Source organism: Zingiber officinale, chromosome 6B, assembly GCF_018446385.1.
Source record: "Zingiber officinale cultivar Zhangliang chromosome 6B, Zo_v1.1, whole genome shotgun sequence".
Lineage (NCBI taxonomy): Eukaryota > Viridiplantae > Streptophyta > Magnoliopsida > Zingiberales > Zingiberaceae > Zingiber > Zingiber officinale.
In genome coordinates this window covers 118,322,510-118,347,880 of record NC_055996.1, presented here as the reverse complement: position 1 = coordinate 118,347,880, position 25,371 = coordinate 118,322,510, and the positions used below count along the sequence as shown (strand labels likewise).

General features: G+C 36.2%; 1 protein-coding gene across 1 annotated transcript; it reads left to right on the top strand.

The window, feature by feature from the left end:
- The first annotated feature begins 174 nt into the window (after window positions 1-174).
- On the top strand, window positions 175-1,569 carry LOC121989224 (bZIP transcription factor 53-like). Its single transcript, XM_042543124.1, has one exon. It carries the CDS (start codon window positions 884-886, stop codon window positions 1,319-1,321), a length of 438 nt encoding a protein of 145 aa, XP_042399058.1. The 5' UTR covers window positions 175-883; the 3' UTR covers window positions 1,322-1,569.
- The last annotated feature ends 23,802 nt before the right edge of the window (window positions 1,570-25,371 follow it).

Below are 25,371 nucleotides of genomic sequence, written 5' to 3'. Positions count from 1 at the left end.
TTTAATTCAACCCTGACTTTCCAATTCAAGCGTGACGTCAAAAGCTTACATTTATTATGACGTATCGAATTCTTATTTGTAACGCCCAAATGATCATTTTTATGTTCCCAAAATACCCCTACTATTTTTATCTATAAATAGTCCGTTTCAAGGCTCCATCGCTACTTCGTCCTTTCGCTTGGCTTCTCACCGTGCGATCCTTCGTCTTCTTTCCTCAGATACGTATTCTCATTTCACTCCGTTTACCCTTTTTTTTTTCTTTTTTTTTTTGTTTCTTTCCTTGTTCATCCCAAAGATTGGTGCTTTTTCTTCGACGATTGGATGTTGTTCTGCTACTTACTGTTAGCTTTCGGTTGATTTTTTTTTAACTTCGGAAATCCCGCCCCCAAATCTGATCTTTTGGTGTTGATTCCGTTTTCGAGGTGGTGTCTGGCTCGAAAAATCTGATCTTGCCAAGTTTGGTGCTTTTCTTCGAAAAATCGGCGTTATCTGGTGTGTTCTAGGGTTGATTTTATTTCTGAGGTGGTCGCTGACTCGCAAAATCTGATCTTACCTTTTCTCGCCACCTGCTGTTCCTGTTTATCATCTTATTGAACCCTAGCCGCCTTAAACTTTTGATTCTCGTCTAGTTTTCTGTCCATGATCTCGATGTTTTGTCGCTGGATTGGGTGGAAAAAGATCGCCTAGCCCATATGAATCTCGCTGTTCTGCGGATCTGCTTCTTGCACTCTTTCTCAGTGGTGTTCCTCTTCTGGTTTTACGTCTTCTCATGAAGTAGATCTCATTGCCTGGTTACAACCACCTTGAGCGGCAAAATCCAATTTCTTTTTCCGTTCTCGTTGCTTATCTCCTAAGTTCTGGTGAAAATACCTCGAGAAAAATCATGCCTTGCTCGCCAGTCCATCAAGATTTCAGTTCTGGAGATTCCTCCATGCAACGTGCGATCGATGAGAGGAAGAGAAAGAAGATGCTCTCAAACAGGGAGTCCGCAAGAAGGTCTCGGATGAGGAAGCAACAGAAATTGGATGATATGCTGAAGGAAAGTGCCGATTTCAAAGGCCAAAACAGTAAGATTGAGATGCAGATCAATGTTGTGACACAACATTTTGAGACGGTGGATACGGAGAACACCATCCTCAGGGCTCAAATCAGTGAACTGACGGCAAGGCTGCAATCGATGAACTCCATACTTCACATCTACAAGGAAGTTAGTGGGTTGTCCATGGAGATACCTGAGATGCCCGAAACAATGACGAAGTCTTGGCAGTTGCCTTTCCAGGCACAACCTCTCTCTACTGCAGTCAACATGTTTAAAGTCTGAATCAGTATTGTAGTGTTTCACCATGGTCTGTCTCCAGTCTTTCAGAGTTCTATTTCAGAGCTTGTTATGTGGTATATCAGTGTGTCCTATGGTTATGTAGAAGAGTGCTTTCATGTTTTCTTGAGTCCATAGATGCCATAAACAATCCTAAAGCATGGTCTATTGTCTTTCCAAGAACAATTCAGGTCTGAATCAGTACTGTATACGTCTTCACCATTGGTCTTCACTTATTATACTTCCATTTTACAGTTTGCTGGTCTTCTACCTCTGGTTGTGTAGAAGTATGCCTTTCAGGTTTTCTTGTGTCCGTGGACATTTCTGAGCTACCAGAAACAATCCTAAAACCTCAGCTGTTTTTCAAAGCGCAATTCAGGTCGGAATCAGTATCGAAGAATGTCTCTGTGTTGCTTTAGGCTTTATATATCAGAACTTGCAGGGCAGTAGATTTCTATGCCATCTGTATGTGCCGTCAGTGTGTCCATGGACATATCTGAGATACCAGAAACAATCCCAAAGCCCTTGTCCATTGTCTTTCAAAGCACAATTCATTCAGGTTGGATCGGTATTGTAACTTGTAATGATTTTGTTTAATGTGTTAATTAGTGTAGTTAAATGTTTGATGATATGGATTTCGTTCTTGTTAGGATTATTCTACTTGTCATTTACGTTGTTCTACTAATCATGATTACGTGTTAGTGACCATTTATCAACTGTGTCAACCTTCTCTATCTTTTTGTGGCAATGAGGGTAGGGTGATTGAATTATCTAAACTCGCTTAGAGGTTGGTTATATACATGATTATTTTCTAATTTGCTCTTTTCAGAAGGTCAATTATGAGAAGTAGCTATTTAAGAAGTAGCTATTTCATTTGTCCCTGCCTTGAGGGCATGTTCATCCAAAGTCATAAAGAAAATGAAATGTTAATTTATCATGGATAGATAAATGAATAATTGAATGAATATTATTTTTTTAAATAAAGAATACTCTTTTCATTACATTTCATATATGGCGATTTACGAAGCAAGGCGCCTGGTTTTGTATATTACCGAAAAAGAGTCTATTTTAAAATTGATCAAAATATTTTTTTTATATTTTCTTTTCCATAATACTATTCTTCCTTTTTATTTTTATTTTCTTTTTAAAAAATAATCTCCCAGCCATTCTCTTCATCTTCATTTCCTCCATCGTCGGAGCATCGATGGTGGCTGTCTATAGTTGCTCCTTTGACTCGGCCCAATAATTCAAGGAGACATAATAAGTCGGTGACAGTTTAAGATCAATGTTGAGCTTTTGATTGATTTATGATGGTCAAGTATCAGGTAATCTTTGTCCACCATTTCATTGCAACTATGTTCACTCTCTTTTCATGATCCCTATGATGTTGCGTTGTATTTTTATTATTTTTATTTTTCAATATTTATTTTTTTAGTTTTTTTTTTGTTATTATTAGAGGTAAAGCTTGATAAGTCAGAAAAGCTGATTACGAAAAGAGAAAAATGAGTACTTTCGGAGGATGAGATTGACTTTATCGATTCTTCGCCGGAGGACGACTTCGGTCGTAGGAGTGTCGTTGTGTTCTTAGTGGCGAAGTAAGTTTTTGATTTCGGATTAAAGATATGAATTTTGTGTGTTTTAGGATGATTTTATTTTTTTGATTAGTAGTTATTTGATTAAATGTCAAAGCGGATAGTATGTATTGGTTGAGAGAGGATGGATGAGAGATTATATTTTTTTTAAAGAAAAATAAAAGACTATGTATATATTTAATCAAGCTTACTTGATAGTATGTATACTAAATTTAGACTTGGATCATGTTCTTCATGAGTAATGAAATATCCATAATTTAATGGGTAAAGTAATAAATTTCACCTTACCTAAAATTTATGCAATTTTCAAAAAGTATATCTATTATGATATATTCATAAGGAAAATAATCAATTTTTCATATACAAATTAGCATTCTATTTTTTATTTTTTGAGTTTTCCTTCTATTAATTATGAATTTTACTAGTAAGCTATTTCTAGTTTCTTTATGCTTTTATTGTTTTTCTATATTTTTAGGTTTGATATTTGGCTGGTGAATCTACAAGGGCATACCAAGAAAGACCATTTCAGATATCATATTATAAGAAATTATTTAGGATATTTGACAAAATTGAAGAACTTTATTATTCAAAAACTGGAAAACTTAATTTTTCATTAGATGATATGAAGAACTTTGCTCTTTCTAGCCAATTAAATAATAAGTATATTGATTTGCAGTGGATTTTGAAGAGAAATATTCATAATATTTTAATTTTATTGTTGTCTAAAACTATTGTTGTTATTATTATTGTAATTTTATGATATGATAGTTGTAAATTGATATTTTTTATAGTATGACAATTATTTTTTATTGAGTTTTTTTAGAGTTATTTGAACCTAAGACATTCTAAAAATAAAATTTTAATTTTGTCTAACATAGGAGAGTCCTATTTATTTATGGTGTCGGATAGTTAGTGTTATCGTCATACCATTTATAGTGAGCTTCCAATTTCATTTCTAGTGAGCAACAATATGTTACTGATTTAAATTTTAAGAGATCATAACTTTTAATTTGGTTTGTGTCATGGGATGCACAATATATCAAATCGAAGATCTCTGAACGAACTTTGATTTGATATATTACGCGTTTGATGGTTCAATCCCAGTCAAAAGTGATGGTGTCTCAAAGTTCAAATAAGCAATAATGTCGTTGTTGGTCTTTGTGTTACTGATCTTAAGAAACTAGCAACCATGTGTTGCTGGTTTTCATGTTACTGATCTTAATAAACCAGCAACGTGTTACTAATCTTCAGAAAACTAGCAACAATGTGTTACTAACTTAAATTTTGAGAGATCATTACTTTTGACTTTGATTGAACTACAAAATATATAATATATCAAATCGAAGATCTCTAAGAGATTTTTGATTTGATATATTATGTACGTATGATTCAATCCCAGTCAAAAGTTATGATATTTCAAAGTTTAAGAAAGTAACAAAGTTGTTGTTGGTCTTCTTGTTGATGATCTTAAAAAAACAGTAACAACTATTGGTGCAGTTGGCAGCAATTATTAAACCTGAGTTTTGATAAATGACAAGTGGATTAAATATAGATGTGTTATGATCTAACCTTTCTACAAAGTGTGTAGGACTTGACTAGTTTGATACTAGGTTGAAATTCAGCTAGGTCTAGAGGACCTAATAGTTGGTGTAGAAGTTCAGATAGCTCAAGGAGTGGCTTGATATCTGGCGAAAAGTCCTGCTGGGTCCGCGAGACCTAACAACTGGTCAAAGTCTAGTTGGGTCTGCGGACCTAACAACTAGCTGGAAGACCTGGTGGACCAAGGTGGAATCAAGTGATTCTATAAGGTAAGATAAGTTACTGGAGGAGATTGTTCTAGTGAGAACGAGTCCTAATTTCGAACTTTAGGCACAGGTCTAATTTAGGCTCATTTTGGAAACCTAAATTGAGACTATAACTAGTTCTTGGTCTTTGAAGGACATGAACTAATTCTTACTGCTATCTTATTATTGTGCTAACTTTATTTTACATGTTAGATATTTTGTGTTGGACTAACATATTTTGCAGGGTGAAAAGAGCACAAAATGTATCGGGTGAACAGTACTCGAGGCACCTTCAATGCGAAGGAAGGCGCCTTGAGTTGGGTGATGGAAGGCGCCTTGAGTTGGGTGATGGAAGGCCCCTTCGAGAGCTTGGAAGGTGCCTTTGGTCGGATAAGACAGAAGGCTTCATTGACGATAAGAGCCAGATTTGTAAGGATAAAATGTTAGGGTTGAAGGCGCCTTCAACGCTCAATAAAAGAAGGTCTCACCCAAGGCTTCTACACAACTCTTCTACAAGCTTCTACGTGCTCGTCTAACTTTCCGACTGCTCCGACTTCGTCCTACTGTTTTGCTACGACGTTGTTGCACTTGACTACTGCTGATGTCTAACACTGAGCCTGATCCGATTATCTTCGAAAATGTTAGGTAATGAAAGTTTAATTTTGTACTTAATTTTTATAGAAAGGAAAGTCTAGCGTGTTACACTTGTCTTGATTTTTGTATTGTACTTATTTCCCTCTTCCAATGGTTTCGGGAGAGGATCATAGTGGATTTCCCATTGATACGGTCTGTAGGATCGTGGGTCTTGGAGTAGGAGTCGCCGAGGGCTCTGAACCAAGTAAAAATCACTTGTGTTCTAGTTTTTCCTTTTTATATCTTTTCATCTTTTCCGCTGCATATTTATTTTTTACCAAACCGAAGAATAGTCAAGTTTTCAAAACCATGTGATTCACCCCTCCTCTCGCGTGTGCTACAATCTAACAAGTGGTATCAAAGCCCTATTAACTCTGAATTGGTACAACTACCAATCAAACAGGGGGATTATTTGCTAGTTTTTTTTGCTTTAATTTTTTGGTTTTAAGGTTTTTCCAATCAATCTGAACCAGCACTGTTGCCTCTCCAGATAAATTTTTCGCATTAATTTTCTTAAATTGGTGCAACACTACTTGAGTCTTTTTTCTTTCTTCTCCCGCACTACTAATCCAAGGACAAGTCTGGTACTTCTTTCTAGTTTTCTATTCCAGTAATCATATGGCCCAAAATGAAGACTTCAGTACCGCACATCCGCCACTCTTCACCAGAGACAACTTCACATATTGGAAGAGGAGAATGGAAGTATACCTCAAGACGAACATTGACCAGTGATTCTCAATCCGATGCGGGTACCAGGCACCGGTTGATGAAGCTACCAAAACACCTATGGATCTGAAGAATTGGAACCCAGACATGAGGAGGAAAGCTCAGATCAACTCCAAATCACTAAACACCCTCCAGTGCAGATTGACCGAGGAGAAACTCAATCGTGTTGAACCATTTGAAAATGTAAATGAGCTTTGGGACAAGCTAATCGAACTATACGAGGGTACCAGCGACGCGAAGGTAACAAAAAGAGACCTCTTATTAAATTCATTATTTAATATCAAAATACAGGATAGAGAAATGGCAATACAACCTCACGCGAGGATTAAAGGCATCCTCAACGATCTGCACCTTATCGACCATGAACCTAAAATTGAGATGTTATAAGATATGCTTTAAATTTGTTTCCTAGAAATGTACTATGGGCATTTATAGTGGATGTCTATAAAGTTTCGAGAAACCTAAATAAACTTAAATTAAATGAACTATTCTGTGAACTTGAACTGCATGAACAAACAAACACTCAAAAGACTAAGAAAGGTGCAGCTTTCCTTGCAGGTTCTACAAAGCAGACAAAGAACAAGTCCAAACTAGAGACAAAATATGAGTCTGACCCAAACTCAGATGTAGAAGAGAAGCTGGTGAATATCGTAAGGTGAATGTTTACCGAAAAGAAGGACTTTAGCACAAAGGACCTTCAAAAGATGATTAACCCCAATAGCAGCAAGTCAAGCATCACCGCCTTCAGATGTAGCAAAAAGAGTCACTGCAAGCACGAGTATTTGAACATCAAGGAAGATAAACCCAAGAACCTCAAGAAAAAGAAGGTACTCAAGGCGACTTGGGACGAGTCATCTTTGGAGGAATCATATAACGACAAATCGAAGCATAGCAACTATCTTGCATTGATAGCAATTAGACCAGAATTGGAAAATGAATCGGAACAAGACAAAGAGTCAGAATACAAGTTGAGCCATGAGTCCACACTCGTTTCCGAAGGTTCCACCAGGGTAAACTCTGTTATAAGCTGCAAGCTTTTCAAAATTATTTCATATCTACATAGGAAGTTATATGTTGCTGAAAGTCAAATAGATACACTTAGTAAAGAAAATAAGGAGCTAAAAGAATAACTTAAATCAAACCCTAAACTAAGTCAGCTTGAAAATTCAATTTAGAATACCAAACTTGAAGAAGAAAATTTCACTCTAAAAACTAACATATTAAACCTTACAAGCTTACTTGAAAAATTTATAACAAAATCCAAAAACCTAGACCTTATACTTGGATCACAAAGAGTTGTCTATAACAAATCCGGACTCAGATACAAAACAACTCAAATAAAATATTTATATCACTCGTAACCTAAAACAACAAACCAACCAAAGTTTGGGTTCCAAAAGCTTGTCTAACCAAGCAAGTAGAACTCAATTAATATTATATACCCAAAAATGAAATCCACTACTTAACATTAAATCAAAATAAACCAAGTAATTCAAACTCAAACTTGAAAACAAAAGTCAAAACTACTAATTCAAATCCAAACCATAAAACTTAATCAAATAAATCAAACTCCAATAAAAAAACTAAATTTAAATCAAATAACTACAAATTCAAGTTAAACTCAAACTATAATCAAGTTTATTATAACTATAAAATAAATCGACATAAACCTAAAACTTAAACCCAAGTTTAATAATTCAGGGGGAGGCACCAAACTATTGGCACCTCCAAAATAATAGTTTATCCGGTTGGATTATTAGGACTAGATAAATTAGAGACTCATTTAACTTGACAAACAATACTAGAGAAGTTTGGGATGATAGTAGGTTAGAGAAATTTTGTCTATGCATGTCTAGGAAAAATCATATGTCTTCGACTTGGTATATTTGGCTTAGTGGAACTAACTAAAACTACCCATTATCAATCTTAACTGGTTAGACCAAAGTTTTATACAAAGTTCTTTGGGCAGGACTATTTGAGAAATCTCGAAACATGTGGTTATTCTAATGATGTCCATGTGACTCACCACAGCCTAAACTAGAAATTTATTCAAAGAATGTCTGCTTGATTAACCCAAAGCTAAACTTGAATCTAACCCAAGTTAAACCAACCCCTAAAACTCTAACTTAACTCATATCACAAAATGATAGGATACTTTGTCTGAGAACTTAGACTAGATGAGATGATTAGATCAATAAAACTTAAATTTAAAATTAAAAAAAATTATAAATTTAAACTTAAATTAAAAATTAAATTAAAATTCAAAGTAAAATTAAAGGGTTTTCTTTTAACTTAGATATTTCTTTTTAATGGTAAAACTAACCTAAACATAACCCAAAGCTTACTTAATGCCTTCACAATTAGATAATCACTGCTTCTCTTTGTAGGAATCTAAATGAATATTGGACAGCGGTTGCTCCCGACACATGACCAGGGATCAAACAATATTCACAAAATTGACATTCAAAAGACTAGGAATCGTTACCTTTGGAAACAACGGTAAACTTAAGATAATTGAAATAGGTAACATATAACTTGAATCAAATTTTATTATTCACAAAGTGTTACTTATTGATGATTTTAAATTTAACTTACTTAGAATTAGTCAATTATGTGATTCTAATTATAAGGTTAAGTTCTTATCCTCTGAATGCTTGATCAAGCATATAGACAACCCTAACATAAGACTTAAAGAGTTTAGAAGGGACAATATCTATGCAATCAACCTAACCAGCTCCTCACCCTCACTTAAGTGTCACTTGGCACAAAAGAAGGAAATCTGGCTATGGCATAGAAGATTGTCTCACACTCAATTTAGAAATCTCACCAAATTAAATGACATAGTTAGAGGACTACCAAAACTACCTAATTTAGACTCGACAATTTATAATGCTTGTCAACAAGGAAAACATACCAAATTAACTCACAAATCAACTAATCAAACTCAAACCAATTCACCACTTGAATTATTATACTTAGATTTATTTGACTCACATGAGATTAAATCTATTAATGGAAGCTTATACTGTCTAGTAATAACTGATGATTACTCAAGATTCACTTGGGTACAATTCTTAAAAATAAAGATGAAACATTTGAAATATTTAGTGGTTGTTATAAACAAACGGAAAATGAAAAAGACTTAGAAATCAAAAGAATTAGGAGTGATAACGGTGGAGAATTTAAAAACCATAGGTTTACAAAATTTTACTTAGAAAATGGCTATCATTAAGAATTCTTATGTCCTAATACACCTCAACAAAATGGAATAGTTAAAAGAAAAAATAGAACCCTCCAAGAAGCCACTAGGACATTGCTTAATGAATACCAACTACCAAAATATTTCTGGGCAGAAGCTGCTAGTACAACATGTTATGTACAAAATAGAACAACAATAAATAAGAAATATAATAAAATCTCATTTGAAATTTACTATAATAAAATACATAATATCAAATAGTTTAAAGTATTTGGGTGTTCAGTCTACATATTAGATACAAAAGAATGTTTAGGAAAATTTACCTCAAAAGTTGAAAATGGAATTTTTATAGGATACTCAATAAATAGTAGAGGCTATAAAGTTTATAATAAAAATACCCTAAAAATTAAAGAAATAACACATGTAAAATTTGATTAATCTAACTCTAAAGAAACTAACTCACATCAAACTCAACCTCAACCAATTGACTTTGTTAGAGCTAGCATTGATATAGGGAGAGCAAGTGAAAACCTAAATCAAATAGATGAACATGAAGATGAATAAAATCAACTACAAGAAAATAAACAAATACAAATTGAATCTAGAAAAATAAAAATTAGCTCAGACCATCCAGTTGAATAAATAATAAGTGACCCGAACCTAAGAGTTCAAACAAGATCGTCAGTTAGAAATCTAAGCCAAATATCCTTAATTTCTAAAATTTAACCCAAAATAGTAGAAGAATCTCTACTTGACCTAGACTAGATTATAGTCATGTAGGACAAACTGACCAAATTTAAAAGAAATGAAGTCTGGGATTTAGGACCATTACCAAATCATAAAAAGGTCATAAAAATAAAATAGGTGTTTAGAAATAAACTAAGTGAAAATGAGAAAATTATTTAAAACAAAGCTAGACTAGTTGCTAAAGAGTTTAGTCAAGTAGAGGAACTTGACTATGATGAAACCTATGCCTCAGTAGTCAGACTTGAGTCTATTAAAATAATACTAAGTTATGCAGCCCATAAAAGACTTAAACTTTATCAAATGGATGTTAAATTTACCTTCTTAAACGGGCTAATAAAAGAAGGGGTCTATGTAGGTCAACTACCTATGTTTGAGAGTCTAGATCATCTTGACCATGTGTTTAAACTAAAGAAAGTATTGTATGATCTTAGACAAACACCTAGGACTTGGTATGAAAGGTTAACCTCCTATCTAATTTCTAAAGGATCCAACCAAGGTCAAATTGATCCAACTTTATTTGTAAAATCACTTAAACAAGATATTTTTATAGCCCAAGTATATGTTGATGATATAATCTTTGGTTCAACCAACTCAAAATTTTTGTAAGAATTTATAGCCTTGATGGAACAAGAATTTGAAATGAACTTAATGTTGGATTGTAAAGTTCGCTAGAGGTGAGTGAATAGCGATCGTTGAAACTTAATCGAGTAACGGAAATAGAAAAATAAGAGCAATGCTAACACACCAAGTTTTTACTTGGTTCAGAGCTTTCGTCGACTCCTACTCCAAGGTCCGCACTCGTCGAGTGTTTTCGTTGGGCAATCCACTAATAGTTTGTAAAAAGAGTTACAAGATTAGTACAAGAACTATAAAACTAAATTACCGACAATAAGGAAATTAAAACTGAGTTGTAGGTTGTCCGAGGTGCTTCACAACATCGCAGTAGCATCTTTGGAACAGTGCGCAATAGAGCAATCGTGATAGAAAATTCTGTTTCATGCTCTGGCGGAAGGCTTCTTATGTAGGTAGCTCTAGGAGCTCGGATCCCTTCTGAGCACCTTGACTGTGAAGTCAAGGCAGCCAATTAGCGCGCTCCACGTTTGTGATGAGATAATCTTTTGCATTTTAGGTGCCCGGACCAACTCCGGGCACCTAGATCCCTTCCGGGCGCCAGGACCACTTTTTTCAGGAAAGCTTTTTCCTACAAGAAAAAGATTAAGCCGAGGCAATAAACATTATACTAACCTGCAAAATAAAAGTTAGCACAATTTATAAAAATAGAGTAGTAATTAGATTCTGTCTCTTCGAAATCAGAATCTAGTCAAGATCTCAATTTAGATTTATGAAATGGATCTATGTTGGATCGGCACCTACTGTTCCCTCAAACGGGGAACGCGTCCTCACCAAGTTACTCCCCTCTAATGACTTACCTTAACTTACCGCTTTACCAGACATTTGGTTAGTCCGTCGACCTATCTAGACTTCGTGCTAGCTATCTGATCAGTCCATTGACTTAACCGGACTTCCCTACAACACTGAGTTAGCACAATAGATAAAACAGTAAAGTAAGACAGTGTTAACATATTTCAAGATTCGCTGGTCCAATCAACCACGCGTGGTCGATCGGAAACCAGTCGGTCACATATAACCTAGGGTTACCTCCCTTAGGGTTGCTCAGTTTCACTCACTAGGACTTCCATTGTAAAATATCATAACAAAATAATAATAGTATAATAAGGTTTAATAGATGAATAAACTTTAATGAAATTTTTAGAAATTTTTTGGAAATTTTCGGAACTCGTATGACGTATTTTGAGAGGATAAATTTATAGATTTGAAAAAAATCTGTTTGGAATATCCATTTAGTGAGAGTTAATTGAAGAGTCAACTTACTGTTTAATTAATTAAACCTAAGTTAGGATTATAAAAGCTATTTTTTTATTTCTTCTCCTCTCACCGGCACCGCTGCATACCTCTTCCTCTCCTCACAATCCCCCTTCTTCTTCCCTCCCGATTCGCCACCACCCTTCTCCTCCTTCTGTCAATCGACGACACCGGCCATCATTGGTCGCCAATCCAAGCAGTGGCACGGTTTAGTCACAGTGTCCTCATAACACTGCCCTTCGATGTTGCCTCGTGCCCTAGCCTCCATCTGCGATTTTCCTCCTCACTACCGAATCCCTATTCTAGTCTCATCATCACTACCATGATGTCATAGCCGACACCGCCACCTGATTTCGCCGGCACCATCAAACTACCACTGCCCTTCATTGCCAGCCCCGATCCCCTCTCATCGAGTCACCTTCTCACCAGGGCACCCCTGCGTACGACAATCATCGGGTCAGCCCTGGACGTGATGATGATCGGGCAATCCCTATGCGTGACGGATGACAAGATGCCTCTATGTGACTCTCTTCTTGTGCTGGGGGTGAGTAGCATCTCCGCCGCTGCCAGACGCCTTTGCCAGCAGTCTAGGACACAAGTGGCCATTGCACTCCCTCACACCCAAAGCTTTCTCCATCGAGTTCTTTCCGTTTAATCTTCTTCATTGATCATCGGACTACCCTATTGCTATACCTGAGGTAATTACTTAATCCTAGCAGTAGATTTAGGGGTTGGATGTTGGATTGCTGACCTTGGGCATCATATTTTTTGGACAGCAGCCGACTCTTGGTCTTGAGGGTGTTTGATTTGTTGGACAGTAGCTTCATATTCCTCCGGCCGTAAATTTCAACAACTATTCCTCCGACAGTGGACCAACAGGGGAGCATCTGAGATTTGGATGAGCTGTTGGAATTAATTCAAGTTTGTTTATCCTAATTTGATTATGGAATGCTAAGGTATATCAAATCTGATGTAATTGTGATTGATGATTTGGGGTGTTTGTGTCGGAGATCAGCAGCTCCATTGTAGATTTGGATATCACTTGTTAAGAGCGATTCACCATTTCTCGGCAGCAAGTTTCTCTGGCTGTGTGATAACAATAGAGTCTCCAATTTTAGGTAAGGTTGGTTCGTTCATTTCCCTATTATGTTTAGTGGTGGATACAATGGAATGAATGATAGGTTAATTGATCATGGAAATTGCTTAATTAGTATTGGATTGTTTAATGAATTGGTTAGAAATTGATCATATGGATGATTGTGTTGTTAATTGAGGATTAATTGATATATAATTGAGTTATATAGTGGATTGACTCTTATTGGTAGGCTAAACATTTATAGTGATAAGAGATAATGGATTAGTTTGATTAGATTCAGATCATTAGGTGGAATTAAACATAGTTACCTAATCGGGTTAGGATTGAGTTTAGGTTTAGCTAGTTGTTGTATATGTGATTAGCTAACTGTACATTATATGATTTGGCGGGACTTTGATTCGAGACGAGTATCTCAACGTGGGATCTATCTGATATGACCTTCTTTTTTAGGCAGGTATCTTGACTTATCTCTTTTGATATTGTCATTCTGATATGCGTAATAGGTTATAGCTAGGAGTAATGGTTATGTTTATATTTGCTTGGTATACCACTACTTGATACCCGTAGTATGCCCATATTGTTATCTGTTATGTATTTATGTTTATGCCTCTTGATTCTTGCTATGTGTATTTATGTTCATATAAGTAGTGGCATACAATGCATTACCGGGTATATGTCTAGCTACTAGATGTACATGACATGTGCATACATTGCATTACCGGGTATATGTCTAGCTACTAGATGTACATGACATGTGTACCTATATTTATTATCGGGCATGTGTACCTAGTGTTATTATCTGGGATCTGTACCTAGATTTATTACCTGACATGTGTACCTAGATCCTTGTTATGGACTCGGTTTTCCTTTTGGTGTATATTTTATGGAGGATGATACTTTTAGGAGTTACATGCTTTAGTGTCATACACCATTTTGCATGATTGCATGCTGAGCGATTGTCGGCTCCTTTATAATTGAGCACATCGCCAGTTACATGATCTGCACACAGAACCACTCATGGGTTAGTGGTACATCAGGCAAGGTGTGTGCAGTTTGCTCTGTCAGGGCTCCGCTGGTCCGCTCATGGGTAGTGTGACTACAACGTGATAGTGGGGAGGGATCCCTCCTCTTGACTATGATACAGAGAGATGAGAGCTTAGACTCCCCCACTATATTTGGGGTAGAAGGATATGTGTACTCCGACAGCATCCTATCCATTCGGTCACTCAGGAGTAGTGATGGCAGAGTGTACAGTTATCATAGCCCTACCCACTCGACCTCACCATCACACGTGAGATGGCTGATTAGTGTCAGGGGTGACCATGTCATTTGCATCATATGCATGGATTACATTTATTGCTTGTGATTGCTGTATTTTGGATGCTGTATTTTGGTGGTTACATATGATTAACATGCATACAGAAGACAAGAGGTATTTGGTCTGACGACCCTTGTATCTGGATAAGAGGTTCTGGTGAGTACATCTTCTTCTGTTGTTCAGTTTTGCATTTTCTGTTATTATTCAGAAGATTGTACTGTATGATTATTGCTGATAGCTATATCTTACTGTGCATGTCTGATCTATACCCGCTGAGTTCTTGAACTCACTCCATTGATTATATTCCTATTTCAGATTGAAGCCGCTTGGAGATTCTATCCGCCAGTCTCATGTCACATCGAGCGACCTCTATTGTTATTGTTTTCACTTGCATTATTGGTTTTGTACTTGTATTTGTATTATGTACCTTCTATATGGTTTTCCGGACTTGTGGTGTCCTTTATTTCGGTTATGAACTTGTTGTGTCAAATCGGGTCGACTCGCAGTTAGTTGTATTATTTTTTTTATGTTTTGTTTATGTCTTCCGCTATGTTTTTAATACAGTCATGAGGGTTGCTTACTATATAACTGCATGATTATGTTCTTTTGTTTTAGCCGTGTGGGTTGTGTATATAACTGCGTGGTTGTGTTTTATATTCAGCCGTGTGGGCTGTTGTTCGCTTGTGAGTAGCCTTGGGCAATGCATACTGGTTTTATTTGTCACTGCTACAAGGGAGGTGTTGTCCGATTTTTCATCGGACAACCTTAGCCTCGAGGCCTGACAATTTATTGGTATCAGAGCCACAGGTTTACGAGACTTATTTTCTGTATTGTTGGATTTTCATGATTTGGTTTCTCGATGTAACTTTCGAATTTTGGGACCAGGCAGCGGCAGGACATCTTCAGACTATAAGGGTGCGTTTGGTTGGGGGTTATCCTTGATAACCTTGGTTATCCATCCAAGGTTATCAACAAAAATCCTGTTTGGTTTAGGTAATCGATGATTCCCGAGAAATGTTCCATGCCCGACACGTCAGCAAAAGGGGCATGCAACCAGGAATCGGAAAACCTCGAAAAATTGAGGTTTTTCTTGATTCCGGGGTTATCGAATTTTTTTTACCTAAAATACCCTCGGATAAAAGAAAAATGTGAAAAAAAAGTAAAATGTAAAGAAAAAAAATGAAAAATATAAAAAATAAAATAAAAAATAAAAAAATCATTAAAAAGAATTAAAAAATAAAAAAATGGTAAAAAACTTTAAAAAATAAAAAAATTAAAAAAAATAGAAAAGCCATTAAAAAATTAATAAAATACAAAAAAACTAACAAAAATAGAAAAACCATTAAAAAAATTTTAAAAAATACAAAAAAAAAATAGAAAAAATGTAAAAAATAATAAAAAAATGTTAAAAACATTAAAAAAATTTTAAAAATAGAAAAATGTAAAAACCCCTAAAAAATAAAAAAAGTAAAAAAAATAAAAAAATAAAATAAAAAAATAAAATAAAAAATAAAATATATATAAAAATAAAAAATGTGAAAATATAGTAAAATAGAATAGAGTTTAAATAATAATAATAATAATAATAATAATTATTATTATTATTATTATTATTATGTATAGTTGATTTTGTAACTAAGGGTAATCTAGTAAAATATTAAACTAGGTTATTCATTAAAACCTTCAAACAAATATATTTTTGTTGTATTACCTAGATTGAACCAAACAACATTTGGTTATGTTTTATTTCCCATAACCTTGGTTATGTGATTACCTGGTAATCACATAACCAAGATTATACATGATAACTTGAACCAAACGCACCCTAAGAGGTATGTTTGTTTACTGTTATCATGCACTTCTTTTAGTACATACATAGTTGTCTATGATAGTTAGTTATGACATGTGTTAGTACTCTTTTAATACCTGTCTAGTTGTTTGTAGCATATTTCATGTTATGGGTCAACCACTGAGCACGATCGACCCTACTAGAAATCAATGATAATAGTCTCAGGGGATTCGTCATATCATATCACCAGTATTATTGATTTCTGTTATCACTAGTTTGGTAGTGGATAGTATCTGCTAAATATCATGTTGCTTCGATTAGGAGAGGATCAATATTCTTTTGTTGACTTGGTCAGTAGAAGACTGATCCATTCTTGTTGGTGTAGTTAGTAGAGTACTGATTTACTCTTATTAGTTTGGTCAGTAGGAGACCGGCTTACTCTATTTCATGAAGATTCTGACTTTTGGGTTATCTATTGTTGGTTAGATAACCTGGAAGATATGTTTGAGTACATGACTTGTACATATATAGAAAGAACTGAATTAGTCGTATACCATTGTCAGCTCGACTAGTTTATAGAGGATCGAGGTATCGTATTCCATGTGTACTTTGACCATGGACTGGCTATTCCTGACTTGAGAATTTAAAAGGTACATATGGAGAGATGCCCCCATTGATGTGAAAAAGTGCAGAGCTATCAGCTGTACAGCTATCTGCTTAACGCTTACGAGACACAACCGTTACTAGGGCGTATAATCTGGAGAGTGTATTTGAAAATATGACTTGTGCTAATGTGGAATAGATGTTGTTAGCTGCTTATCCTTTGTGTGACCCGGCACCACGTGAAGGAAGATGCAGAAGATGAATTTTGAGAACAAGGTAACTCTTGGTGATTACTTTGAGGTGTTTGGAGAGAGAGTATTTCTCTACCCCATTTGGTGGCATGATAGTTTATAAGGTGATGATCAGTCGACTCACTTAACGCTGTTCCATGGAAGATCCTGACTCATGAACACATTTGATAGATTCTGCAGATGGACAACTTGAATCATCTGGATTTGGAGTATAAAGGTAGACTATATAGAGAGACCAAAACACTTATACACGACATATTTAAAATGACTTAAAAGAACTGCTTGCAAATATGAATAAAATCTTTAATGGATGAATATGATTCATTCAATTGTTTCTAGTTAATTCTCGCTCACGACTTGTTCTTGTGTGCTCATAAATTTTGCATGTCCTATGATTATAAAATATCTTTTATGTATGTTCTTATTTTGATTTATATATATACCTATCTGCAGTAGCCTTATTGCAGTGCATTCCCTTAGAAGGCACTTGTATTTGGTAATTTATTTGTGGTTGCATTATTTTAAATGGTGTGTTATTTGTGTATCGTTTGAATCTTAGAACAAACAATGGTGGTTCCCATTGAGTTGATTATCTTCGTAATTGAGCCAACCAATTAAGGTTCGACTCTTATCCTATTTCTTTGTAGCAGCTAGTTTTCATAATGGTTGGATGTTGTAGCATTGTCATAGTTCTTCTATCTTTGTATATGATTAGTGGAGTTTTAGTCATTAAATTAAGAGGTGAGATTTGAGTGGGGAGTATGACCATAAGTATGGATGTTATAGGTTGATTGGATTGAATTTGGTATTTGAGTGCATAGATGACATTGATGGTGTAGATGGACAATTTGTTTTAGTGACAAGCAATTGAGGTTGATGACATTAAAATGATCATGTTGGTTAACTATTTTATTTCAAGAACTGATTGAGACTAAGGTGGATATGAGAGGTAATGATGGGATCATGTATTGATTGATACGGATTGCTGATTGCTGATTGCAAGATGAATTTTAGATTCTAGGACTGTAATAGTGTTTTGATACTAACCTTTAAGGATATTCATTTTGAACTTGTAAATGATTATTTTTTTTATGAGATTAAATTGTGTGGATATTGAAAGAACCTTAGATTGGCGTGTTAATTGTTGTGCCTAAAGAATTAGTCAAGGTTATGTTTGACGATAAGTTATTCAGATTTGAAATTGAATTAATGATTAAAATTACAATTGTTTTAATTATGGAGTATGAATGATCACCATAGATAATAGTGTAATCATGTAGTCTTGGTGTTGTTGTATCTTATTGAACCTCAGCCACCTTCTAATTCCATCTGCTCGAGTTATGTAGCTACCTTTGTAGTATTGTTGAGTTCCAATAATTTGTATATTTGTGGAATAGACCAAGCTTGGAGATGGAAACATTGCCCATTTCACTTTGAAGCAATTGGTCATGGATGAGTAAATTTGATTCTCTTTATTAAATGAGGGCCAATGTCTTGGGTTGTTAAAAGTTGAGAATTTTCTTAGTCCTTATTCCAATAATTATGTCTCATACAGAGAAATTGCATTTGAATTCACTTGGACCAACACGCTGAGTTTGATACTGCACTTCACATCAATAGAAGTGGAGAAAAGGAATAGGATAAGTGATTCAGTTACAACAATTGGATAAATTGGGACACTAAGGCTACACGTTGACCTACTGAAATTTTTTGAAAATTTCAGAACTCAACCCATATTCAATGTTTTTGGTTTTGATTAGCTGGCACAAGAGTTGCTATCTTGTTGACAATTGATGTAGTTACTGCACCTGAGAAGAACAGAGCAAGAGCAGAAAAGGAATAGAATTATTGAATTCTGCTGCTGAGCAGAACCGAGCGCTGAAGTAAAGTTCAAAGTGGAGCACTTAGTCTTCTATTGCCGTTAGGTGTTCCAACCTCCTCAATCTTTCAATGGATGCAAATTCTGAAATTATCCAGCTTCACCTTCACCTCAGTGCTTGCAAATTCTGAGGTCTTAGTCTTTGCATCAGAATGCTGAAAAAAAAAATGAAGAAAAGCCTTGGAATTAATTTCTAATTACTGAAGTTTTTTTTTGAATGCATTTAGTCATTTTAATTGCTAGGAAATCAGAACTCTCATTTTCAATGGGTTTTATACATGAACCTTTACTTCTGGATGACTTCTGGAAACATCTAAAAGGAGAAGCTATTACAAGCTGGGAAGTTAGAGCTTACGGATAACTATGATTAATTAGCCACTTTTTGGTCGCACACATTAAGGAAGCACCCGTTGGTGATTAGCACATCAAATTCTGAAACAGATTCAGACCGATTTTTAGAGTGTCTAAGACCAACATACTTCAAAAGATTTTGTGCTTGAGTAGAAAGGGGGCATAGGTCTAGCCAACCGTACAATTGACTTTGGAGGTGCATGACTCGATTTAGTTGATCGTTGACCGATTAATTAAATCTATATACTTCTTAGCGATTCGGAAAATTGATTCTCTGGATCGATTGATAGAGCTGTATTGTCGGGAGATCATCATATTGCATAGTGTTCCTTTGAACATTATATCGGATAGAGACCCACGGTTCATGTCCCGATTCTGGCAGAGTCTGCAACAGGTCTTGGGCACACAGTTCTGTTTCAATACAGCATTCCATCCACAGACAAATGGACAGTCAAAGCGAATCATTCAGACATTAGAGAACTTGCTGAGGTCTTGCATTATGGATTTCGGAGGCAGCTGGGAGGTTCACTTGCCATTAGTAGAGTTCGCCTACAACAACAACTATCATTCGGCTATCCAGATGGCACCCTTTGAAGCATTGTATGGTAGACCTTGTTGGATACCCATCTTCTGGGAGGAGGTTGGGGAGGCCCAACAACTAGGACCTCATAGAGCTCAGCAGGAGGCAGAGTTGGTCCGCACTATCAGACAGAGAATGTCCGAGGCACAGAACCGTCAGAAGAGTTATGTTGATCGGAGACGGAGACTCGTGGAGTTCTCTACTGGCGATCATGTATTTCTGAGAGTCTCTCCCACAAAAAGGGCGAAGAGATTTGACCTCCGAGGTAAGCTAGCCCCACGATACATTGGGCCTTTCTAAATCTTGGAGAGGGTTGGAGCGGTAGCTTATCGTCTGGCGCTACCACCGTCTCTGACAAACATTCACGATATATTCCATGTATCCATGTTAAGGAGATATGTCTCCCACTTAGCATATGTTCTGTTAGATATATTAGTTCTCATTCAGCTTGACATTACCTACGAGGAGGTTCCAGTACGGATTTTGGACCATAGAGAGCGTCAGTTGCGGAACAAGATTGTCCGACTGGTGAAAGTTGGATGGCAGTATCATTCTGACAAGGAAGTTACCTAGGAGCACGAGGATACGATCCGAGCTCGATACCCCCAGCTTTTTACTTGAGGTATGTGGGTTAGATTTTCGTTCAACATTTATACTAATTATCTATTGTTAGTATTTGCTGATGGTAAATAACGAAATTTGAGGACCAAATTTCTATTAGTGGGGGAGAATGTAAAATACTGTAACAAAATAATAATAGTATAATAAAGTTTAATAGACAAATAAACCTTAATAGAATTTTTAGAAATTTTTAAAAAATTTATGAAAATTTTTAGGAGCTCGTATGTCGTATTTTGAGGGGATGAATTTATATGCTTGAGAAAAACCTGTTTGGAATATCTATTTAGTGGGAGTTAATTGAGGAGTCAACTTACGGTTTAATTAATTAAATCTAAGGATTATAAAAGCTATTTTTTTTTATTTCTTCTCCTCTCACTGCCGCATACCTCTTCCTCTCCTCCCGATCCCCCATTCTTCTTCCCTCCCGATTCGCCACCACCCTTTTCGTCCTCTACTTCTGTTGATCGATGCCACCGGCCATCATTGGTCGCCAATCCAAGTAGTGGCGCGGTTTAGTCACAGTGTCCTCATAGCACTGCCCTTCGATGTTGCCTCGTGCCCTAGCCTCCATCTGCGCTTTTTCTCCTCACTGTCGAAACCCTATTCTACTCTCATCATCTCTACCGTGATGCCATAGTCGACACCGCCACCCGATTTCGCCGGCACCATTGAACTACCACTGCCCTTCGTTGCCAACCCCGATCCCCTCTCATCGAGTCACCTTCTCACCAAGGCACACCTACGTGCGACAATCATCGGGTCAGCACTGGACGCGACGACGATCGGGCAGTCCCTATGTATGATGGATGACAAGATGCCTCTATGTGACTCTCTTCTTGTGCCGGTGGTGGATAGCATCTCCGTCGCTGTCAAGCGCCTTTGCCAGTAGTCTAGGACACAAGTGGCCACTGCACTCCCTCACACCCCAAGCTTTATCCATCGAGATCTTTCCGTTGAATCTTATTCATTGATCATCGGACTACCCTATTGCTATACCTGAGGTAATTACTTAATCCTAGCAGCAGATTTAGGGGTTGGATGTTGGATTGCTGACCTTGGGGCATCATATTTATTGGACAACAGTCGGCTCTTGGTCTTGAGGGTGTTTGATCTGTTGGACAGTAGCTTCATATTCCTCCGACCGTAAATTTCAACCGCTATTCCTCTGACAGTGGACCAACAGGGGAGCATCTGAGATTTGGGTGAGTTGTTGGAATTGATTCAAGTTTGTTTATCCTAATTTGAGTATGGAATGCTTAGGTATATCAAATCTGATGTAATTGTGATTGATGATTTGGAGTGTTTGTGTCGGAGATCAGCAGCTCCATTGTAGATTCGGACATCACTTGTTGAGAGTGATTCACCATTTCTAGGCGGCAAGTATCTCTGGTTGTGTGATAACAGCAGGGTCTCCGATTTTAGGTAAGGTTGGTTCGTTCATTTCCCTATTATGTTTAGTGGTGGATACAATGGAATGAATGATAGGTTAATTGATCATGGAAGTTGATTAATTAGTATTGGATTGTTTAATGAATTGGTTAGAAATTGATCATATGGATGATTGTGTTGTTAATTGAGGATTAATCGATATATAATTGAGTTATATAGTGGATTGACTCTTATTGGTAGGCTAAACATTTATAGTGATAAGAGATAATGGATTAGTTTGATCGGATTCAGATCATTAGGTGGAATTAAGCATGGTTACCTAATCGAATTAGGATTGGATTTAGGTTTAGCTAGTTGTTGTATATATGATTAGCTAAACTGTACATTATATGATTTGGCAGGACTTTGATTTGAGACGAGCATCTCGACGTGGGATCTATCTGATACAACCGTTTTTTTTAGGCGGGTACCTTGACTTATCTCTTTTGATATTGTCATTCTGATATGCGTAATAGGTTATAGCTAGGAGTAATGGTTATTTTTATATTTGCTTAGTATGTCACTACTTGATACCCGTAGTATGCCCATATTGTTATCTGTTATACATTTATGTTTATGCCTCTTGACTCTTGCCACGTGTATTTGTGTTCATAGAAGTAGTGACATACAATGCATTACCGGGTATATGCCTAGCTATTAGATGTACGTGACATGTGTACCTAGATTTATTATATGGCATGTGTACCTAGTGTTATTATCTTGCATCTGTACCTAGATTTATTACCTGGCATGTGTACCTAGATCCTTGTTATGTACTCAATTTTCCTTTTGGTACATATTATATGGAGGATGATAATTTCAGGAGTTACATGCTTTAGTGTCATGCGCCATTTTGCATGATTGCATGCTGAGCGATTGTCGGCTCCTTTATAATTGAGCACATCGTCAGTTACATGATCTGCACACATAACCACTCATAGGTTAGTGGTACATCAGGCAGGGTGTATGCAGTTTGCTCTGTCATGGCTCCGCTGGTCTGTTCATGAGTAGTGTGACTGCAGCGTGCTAGCGGGGAGGGATCCCTCCTCTTGACTATGACACAAGGAGATGAGAGCTTAGACTCCCCCACTATGTTTGGGATAGGAGAATAGGTGTACTCCGACAGCATCCTGTCCATTCGGTCACTCAGGAGTAGTGATGGCATAGTGCATAGTTGTCATAACCCTACCCACTCGATCTCACCATCGCGTGTGAGGTGGCTGACTGGCGTCAGGGGTGACCATGTCATTTGCATCATATGCATGGATTATATTTATTGCTTGTGATTACTGTATTTTGGATGTTGCATTTTGACGATTGCATATGATTGATATACATACAGAAGACATGAGATATTTGGTCTGACGACCCTTGTATCTGGATAGAAGGTTCTGGTGAGTACATCTTCTTCTGTTGTTCAATTTTGCATTTCCTATTATCATTCAGAAGACTATACTGCATGATTATTGCTGATAGCTTTATCTTACTATGCATGTCTGATCTATACTTGTTGAGTTCTTGAACTCACTTCGTTGATTATATTCCTATTTAAGGTTGAAGTCGCTTGGAGATCCTGTCCACCAATCTCATGTCATATCGAGCGACCTCTATTGTTATTGCTTTCACTTGTATTATTGATTTTGTACATGTATTGTATTATGTACCTTCTATATGGTTTTCTGGACTTGTGGTGTCCTTTATTTCGGTTATGAACTTGTTGTGTCAAGTCGGGTCGACTCGCAGTTAGTTGTATTATTTTTTTATGTTTTGTTTGTCTTCCGCTATTTTTAATATAGCTGTGTGGGCTGCTTACTATACAACTGCGTGGTTATGTTCTTTTGTTCCAGCCGTATGGGTTGTGTATATAACTACGTGATTGTATTTTATATTCAGTCGTGTGAGCTTTTGTTGGCTTGTGAGTAGCCTTTGGCAATGTATACTGATTTCATTTGTCACTGCTACAGGCGAGGTGCTGTCCGATTTTTCGTCGGATAACTTTACCCTCGGGGCGTGACATCCATTGTCTGGCTTCACTCACTAGGACTTCCACCACCTAGCTTCACTCATTAGGGTTCGACTTCACTCACCATGACTTCCACTACCTAGCTTCACTTACTAGGGTCTGACTTCTCTCACCAGGACTTCCACCACCTAGCTTCGCTCACTAGGACATGACTTCACTCACCAAGACTTCCACCACTTAGCTTCACTCACTAGGGCCCGACTTCACTCACCAGAACTTCCACCACCTGGCTTCACTCACTAGGGTCCGACTTCACTCACCAGGACTTCCACTTTACCTAACCTCCAGTTAGGACTAGTCACTCAGTAGACTTCTCACCTCCCTATCCTTTGGTTATGACTTACCTTTACTAGTCATCTAGTCCTGACTAGACTTCTCTCTTCCAAACATCAAGTCATGTTTAGATCAACCATTGGTCAAACTGACCAAACTTAGGTATATTGTCAAACATTAAAACCTTAAAGGTTGATTGCACCAACAATTAGTAGGTAAACTAACATATTTCCTAGGTTTATAAATTAAACAAATAAATGAAGAAAATTATGTTTATCAACAAAAATATACAAAAGAATTACTTAAAAAATTTAGAATGAAAAATTCTAAAGAAATAAAAACACCAATGGCAACTAACACAACTTTAGATAATGTTCCAATTGAAAAATCAGTAGATCTAAAAAATTATAAGAGTGTCATTGGTAGCCTTTTGTACTTACTACAAGTCGACCTGATATTTTATTTACAATTAGTATGTGTGATAGATATCAAATATGTGTTAAGGAATCTCACCTAACTAATGTATAAAAAATCTTTAAGTGCTTGAAAGACACCAAATATAGGAATTTGGCATCCTAGAATAGCTAATTTTGAACTTCTAGGTTACTCTGACTTTAATCATGTTGGCTGTAAACTAGATCAAAAAAGTACAAGTGGTGGATGTCAACTACTTGGATCATCACTTGTCAGTTGATTTAGTAGAAAACAATACTCTATTGTTTTATCTACTACTGAAACAGAGTACATAGCAATGGGCAAGTGTGTGACACAATTATTATGGATGATACACATTAAAAGATTTTAACTTAGAACATAAAAATATAAAAATCTTTATTAATAATGTAAGTTTAATCAACTTAACTAAGAATCCAATGCATCATTCAAGAACTTAATATATTGAAATTAAACACCAATTCATTAGAGATCATGTCGCCAAAGGAGATATTGAACTCAACTATATTGAGTCCAAGTCAAATCTGATTGACATCTTCACTAAATCACTGTGAGAATATGAATTTAGTAACTTGGGAATGTGCACGATAGACTAGGACTCTTATTATCAAATAAATTTTTAAATATTAGGCTACTCTTATTTGTACTTCTTTAAAAAAAAAAATTCATTTATCTAATGTTTCAAAATTTGTTTTAGCCTTAATCTAGGAAAACCCCTAGAAAGTATGATCCCATAGATCTATGTAACGAACGTCTCACAAACACACTAGGTCTATCTTAATTGTGTATTCAAAAACTTAGAATCATGAAGATGCATAGACCTTTT

Excerpts from the sequence above, each read along its gene's own strand:
- LOC121989224 (XM_042543124.1), top strand. The coding sequence starts at position 884 with ATGCCTTGCTCGCCAGTCCATCAAGATTTCAGTTCTGGAGATTCCTCC.